Consider the following 6,290-nt stretch of genomic DNA (forward strand, 5'->3'; position numbering starts at 1 on the left):
CGCACCAAAGCACGCTTGGTTTGTGCAAACCATCGATGGATAGGTTGATTCGCGATTTTGACTTACATTTGTCAAGTGGTTTAAGTTTGATGAGTATTGCGGTTAGAACTCAGATTATGAAAATAATCTGAGGATGAAGTATAGGTTTGCGCAGTCAAAATTCAAGAAGGCTTCAAGAGTCGAGTCACGGAACGAAGTTTGCGGGGTCAACTAGTTTATCATAATTTGATAATTTTTAAGGTGTATTTTCGTTCGGCCAGTTCGGATGTGAATGGAGCGAACTGAAAATTTTGCGCCAAAAAGCGTCGATAACAAAACAGAAAAACCATATATTTACATCTCCGTCGAAAGAATAGGTGTAGCAATGTTCCACGCCGTGCACCTTCACCTAGCGAGGTCGCGAGGTCTCACCGTCAGGGTGATAGTGGGATGCGTTGTTTGGTTTTTTTCGAGACACGCGCATACTCGTGCGCACGCCCACACCGGTTCGAGTCGCCGGTTGACGAGCGACGACAACGAAGACGAGAGCAGAGAGCAGTGACGGTAGCGATCGTTTGGTTTGGAAAATCGCGCGAGCGAAAACACGCATCATAAGCCCAACAGCAGTGCAGTGAGTGAGTGAGCAACAGCGGTGTAGCGGCGGCAGTAGCAGCAGCTACAATCAGCGTACGTGTGTGCAGGGGTACAACAATCAACACCAGCTGGTTCGAACCCGGAGAAGGACGTTCCGCGATCGCTCAACGCAAGGTAAGGCCCCACGAAAAACGGTGGAGGATGGAGAACAATTCGATCGATTGCATCGGAACGCGGTGCTAGTGATGCCTCCCCTGAAAATATGGCAGTATGGAGTACTCCAGCAGTGCTTCGGCAGTTTCATTCGGCTCATTGCCATTCGTTCGCTATCCCTATCCTTGACCTACGTAGACCATCCCCTTGCCATGTCGGCTCAAGATCATCTGCCGTAGCCACTTTTCTTATTCCGTTTTTTTTCTCACACTCTCTTGCCAACTCCCACTACTCCCTACCTTCATCCATACCACCGGTACCTTGGCCGCTTTGTTTTTTGTTCGTACGCACGTGCGCGTACGATCCGCGAACCGGTTGACCGCTCGCGGCGGTGGCGGTTCCGGCCGGGATTTTATTTTTGGTCGATCGGCGCCACTTTCGGCGTGCCGGCCCCGTACCCGTTGATTGTTGTCACCTCCTATGCGAAGGGAAGCGGCCGCACCAACCCTGTCCTGCGGCGACCAGCGACAGAGAATTAATAAAAAAAAAAATCAAAATGAAACACCAACATGATCTTGGATGATCTTGGATGGTGTGGACAAAATGGCGAGTGAGAGGACGAGGCGGGGAGGCAGCGAATGCGATTGCGACACGACACGGCAGTAGCAGCACAAAATACATAAACACGTACATTACATCAGTGGATCAGTTGCCATCGATTCTGAGCAGATTTTGTGAGGCAGATTTGTTTACAGCACGCCATTCACCTTCATACGTGTCCAAAGATTGCGTTTCTGGTAGTGTAGTGCCAGCCGTTTCGGGTCTGGTGGTGGTGGTGGTGGTGGCGGTTGTCGTCGTGACCGTGAACGAAATCCATATCAGACAGGCTGTGCAGCCTAACGAACCTGCCACCCTCCCCCACTTACCCACCCACCCACCCACATAAACGATGTCGCTTTGTTGTATCAACAGTCTTTCCGGCTAGCTAAACCGGCTGGTATTAAATTTGCACGTGCCCCCCCCAACCCCCGCTCCGCCTGCCTTTACTCCACCTTACTAATTTACCCGTTCTTACCCCGCACCTACCCTTCCCTAGCCGGTGGGAAGCAAATCGGAAGCGTTTTTCCGCTTTGCTCGCTTAGCTGTCGTGTGTGTTTTATATGTGTATAATGTATTTTTCCCCGGTTGGAAGTTTGTTTTATGGTGCTGCCACTTGCCACTGCTGCTCTACGCTCCACTCCACTGACCAGCGGCTAGCGGCGCTCTCTGCTGCTGGGATGATAGCGCTCTCGGATCTTGGTGTAAAAGAGATATAAAAATAGCATTTGAGGAGTACTGCTTGTGGGAGATTGCCTCTTTATTGATTTAGATCGCAGGGTCGCAGAGGGTTACGGGAGGGCAGGGGAAGTACCGGGAACCACTCACTGAGAGAGTAGCAGCAGCAACAGTAGTGTGCTCTCACGCGTGGGCGCTGGGCTGGCAAGGGAAATGGCCGTGACCGTGTTGATGTTTAGCACAAACGCAGCGTCGAGCTCGCAGAAGTACCGAGCCGGAGTGCGCCGAATAATCGTATTACAAGGCGAGTTGGATCAACCGAAAGAGACGAACCTTCCAGTCCTCCGGCACTCACCGTCAGCATAGCCGTCCGCTTTCATGCTGTGTTTGTTCGTTTTTTCTTTTCAGGGAAACAGAGGAAACAGACGCAAGAGGCAGAAAGGCATCTGGGAGGACCCCCGGGGAACCATGACACTGACCAGCGTGCTGAAGGACGACGATGGTCCGCTGAGCAGCTCCTGCTGCTTCGCGACACTTCGTGGCCTATGTCCGCGAGGTGGCGCGACCGAGACACCGGCGATGGCGGACAGGAGCGCGCCCCCGAAACCGGTGCCGAGGGCCGAGGTGCACCACCCGGACGGAGCGAAACCTCCGCTAGCGGTACCGAACGATGGCCGCTACCACATCCATCACCATCATCTGCGCGAACGGCCGGAGCACGACTACACGCTGGACGTGATCACGGTGCAAGGTGTACAGCCGCACCATAAGACGAGCTACCTCGAGACGCTGATGCACCTGTTCAAGGGTAACATCGGTACCGGGTGTTACGCGATGGGCGATGCCTTCCGGAACGGTGGGCTACTGCTGGCCACCACACTGACGCTCTTCCTCGGTTTCGTCTGCGTGCACTGTCAGCACGTGCTGCTGAACTGTGCCAACCTGATGCAGCAGAGGATACGCGAGGAGCAGCAGGGTCTGAGCGCCGGTGCAGGCATGAAGGTGGCCCTCCCCTCTGACGGGGGCGGTCAACCGCTCGACTTTGCCGATACCGTCGGGTACTGCTTCCAGTACGGTCCGCCACGGTTCCGACGGTGGGCCACAACGATGCGCCACACGGTCAACGTGTTCATCTGCGTGACACAGCTCGGTTTCTGCTGCATCTACTTCGTCTTCATCAGCTCGAACTACAAGCAGATCGGTGACCGGTACGGGCTCGAGCTAAGCGCCCACCACTACATGGCCCTGCTGCTGGTACCCATCATACTGACCTCCATCATCACGCAGCTCAAGTTCCTCTCGTACTGCTCGATGATAGCGAACGTGTTTATGACGTTCGGCATCGGCATCACGTTCTACTACGCGCTCAAGGATCTACCCTCGATGGCCGACGAGCTGGCTACTCGGGGTCTGATTGGTGAGCCGGAGCGCATACCCCTCTTCTTCGGGACCGCCATCTTCGCGTTCGAAGGTATCGCGCTGGTGCTGCCGCTGCAGAACGAGATGCGGCGGCCGGTTGACTTCGGTCGGACCTTCGGTGTGCTGAACGTCGGTATGGTCTTTATCGTCACGCTGTTCACCGTGTTCGGTTTCGTCGGGTACCTGCGCTGGGGTGACGAGGTGCAGGGCAGCATGACGCTCAACCTACCGGATAACGAACTGTAAGTATGCGACGCCGCTGCTGACGCTACTAACGTTTGCATTTAAAAAAAGAGACAAACTTTGAATGGTGATGAGAAAAAAACTAAGACAGCTAATTGAGATCTGTAAACTGGATTTGGAAGGTAATTTTATCACTTTTCACAGAAAATTCTGATTGCGCCATTCCGAGCACCCTTCCGATAGTTAGCTGGATTTTTCGACATGAAGGTCGAAAACACATTTGCGCACTTGTTTTTCAGATATTTCTATGCTTTTTCGGTCAATTCCATCTCCGTTTTCGCCACAAAGTTCTTGCAATAGATGCTACGATTTAGGTTTGCACCGAATTTTTCGATGAGATGCAGCTAGTGGACGTTGGGTGGGTTCATCAGCATGGGTATCATATCGATATTAATCACTCCATCTCATCTAACGATCGCTTCGAGTACCAGACCAGGCCAGATCTGTGAGTTTTTGTTCTTATAGTGTTCCTTGATGAACGGCGCAACCTCTGGTAGGCCATTTTCACTATAAGTATCCCCTTTCCCGGCCAGTCCGGACCTAAAGACGAACGATTGATTGCCAGCCACAATGCATTACCTTCTTGGGGAAGTTGGCAGGTGGGTGGACGACACTTCGGAGCTCACTTTCTTCGTGCAGGAAGTAGAATAAGAAGTGGCTTTCCAATAGATGTGATCCGGGATGAGATAGGTCTCGCGGTTCATCAACACCGCCTCGTGGCGATTCACCGAGAAAATCTGTTTGACGATCTTGTTCAGCTGCTGCCGCTGTGACATTACCTGATACTCCAAAACCAGCGGTCGGTATTTCCGCTTCCTGACATGTATTTCTATGTTCGTCAGGTACTTCTGCATTTTTTGGTTAGTTGTACCGACCTACCGGACAATCGCACGCGGCTGCGTAGCCATTTTTCTGGCGGTCTTCCTCTTCAACATGCTTTGGAGCTTCTTGGCGCTCAGAGCGTCGGTCGTACGGAACCAAACCATCTCTCGATGCTCTTATTGTTGTCCATTAGTGCTCTAATTGTTGTCCAAGATGCTGTAGATGCCAAAACAGACAACAGTCCCCTGCATCTACAAGGTTCCATATGATGCCCATTTCCGGCGTAGCGGACTACCGTTTTTAAAACGCGCAAATGTCAGAACGGAATAGCATCACTATTATCGCCATCACTTTCAGAGTTCAACTGATAGAGATTTCAAATTTTTTTGCAAGTAAACTGATCAAATAACCTTCCAAAGGCAGTTTACAGATCTCAATTATCTGTCTTAGTTTTTTTTCTTTTCATCATTCAAAGTTTGTCTCTTTTTTTTATGCAAACGTTAGTAGCTGTCGACTGCCGACCAGCACCAGTCATGTTTTTCTCCCTTTCCCGGACACGTCTAAACTAGGCTAGCAGAAGGGGTGAAGATGATGATCGCCACCGGCGTACTGCTCGGTTTCGCGCTCCAGTTCTTCGTCGCCATCATGATCCTGTGGCCGATGGTGGAGAGCCGGTCCGCCATCGCCCGACAGTATCCCGTCAGTTGCGAGATGATCTTCCGCATCCTGCTGGTGCTAATGACCTGTAAGTGTACCCGTACCTCCACGTGACCTCCATGTATTCTATCGCTCTTTCTCTCTCTCTCTCTCCCGCGCACACACACACGCAGTCCTGATTGCCAAATTTGTGCCCAGCCTGGGGCTCTTCATCTCGCTCATCGGGGCATTCTGCTCGACCGCTTTGGCCCTCATATTTCCGCCCATCATCGAGCTGATAGTGGGCTACTCGGCCCCTAACGAGCGTCCGAGCGGCTGGCTGCTGGCCAAGAATATCTGCATTCTGCTGCTGGCCGTGCTCGGGTTCGTCACCGGTACCTACGAGAGCGTCAGCAAGATTATTGAAGCATTCTAGGTTCGAGCCAGCAGCGGGCCATACATTTCACTATATCCCCATATAATGGACTCTACACTATAGACAGCTAGCTATAATAGGCAGTAGGAAGTAGCAGTGGTGGTGGTGGTAGTGGTGGTAGTTGGACAGGAGCGGCAGGGAATGTGTGATTGATTTCCAGCAAATAAGAGTTATACTACGGAATAGCCTGCGGATGCCTATCGATACGGCTCGTAGGATATGTAAAAACAAACCTCCTCCCCCCCGCTCCCTCCCTACCTACCTGCCTACCACGGTGATATTTGAAAAGACAGGCGCACTAGAGTAGATTGGACGAGGAGGTGAATCTACTCTGGTGGGGTAACGGCGTGGTGCTGCTGGGTTAGAATAAAGATGGAAAGGCATTCAAAACTCGGAATTCGGAATACAACCGACCGACGGTTCTCATCCGGTTGGGGATGTTGTGACGCATTTCAAACGTACCGCCGTACCGCTATGTGCAATAAAATACAATCGACAGATTGTCCTTAGGAACCAGATTGCGTTGCTACCTTTATTTTACAAAAAAAGGGTGCGAAATAAAAATACACTCTGTCCAGTTACTATAAGATCACCTTCAGTTTGTTCCAGAAAATCTTCAAGGATCACAATTTCAAATCGAGACTTTTTACTACTATTTTCTACTCTAAAAATAAGTTATCAAACACTAATAGGGATGGATAAAATCACAGGCTGAATTTTGGCGGCATATTAA

General features: G+C 51.3%; 1 protein-coding gene across 2 annotated transcripts; it reads left to right on the top strand.

Moving 5' to 3' along the window:
* Window positions 1-567: 567 nt before the first annotated feature.
* On the top strand, window positions 568-6,082 carry LOC125953950 (proton-coupled amino acid transporter-like protein pathetic). 2 transcript variants are annotated; one of them, XM_049683842.1, is made up of 4 exons: window positions 568-747; window positions 2,410-3,662; window positions 5,055-5,230; window positions 5,316-6,082. In XM_049683842.1, the coding sequence occupies exons 2-4, from the start codon at window positions 2,470-2,472 to the stop codon at window positions 5,555-5,557; spliced, it is 1,611 nt and encodes a 536-aa protein (XP_049539799.1). In that variant the 5' UTR covers window positions 568-747; window positions 2,410-2,469; the 3' UTR covers window positions 5,558-6,082. The 2 variants fall into 2 exon arrangements, with proteins under 2 accessions (XP_049539799.1, XP_049539808.1); XM_049683851.1 differs by lacking the exon at window positions 568-747 and adding an exon at window positions 2,227-2,305.
* Window positions 6,083-6,290: the final 208 nt, after the last annotated feature.

Source organism: Anopheles darlingi, chromosome X (genome assembly GCF_943734745.1).
Source record: "Anopheles darlingi chromosome X, idAnoDarlMG_H_01, whole genome shotgun sequence".
NCBI lineage: Eukaryota > Metazoa > Arthropoda > Insecta > Diptera > Culicidae > Anopheles > Anopheles darlingi.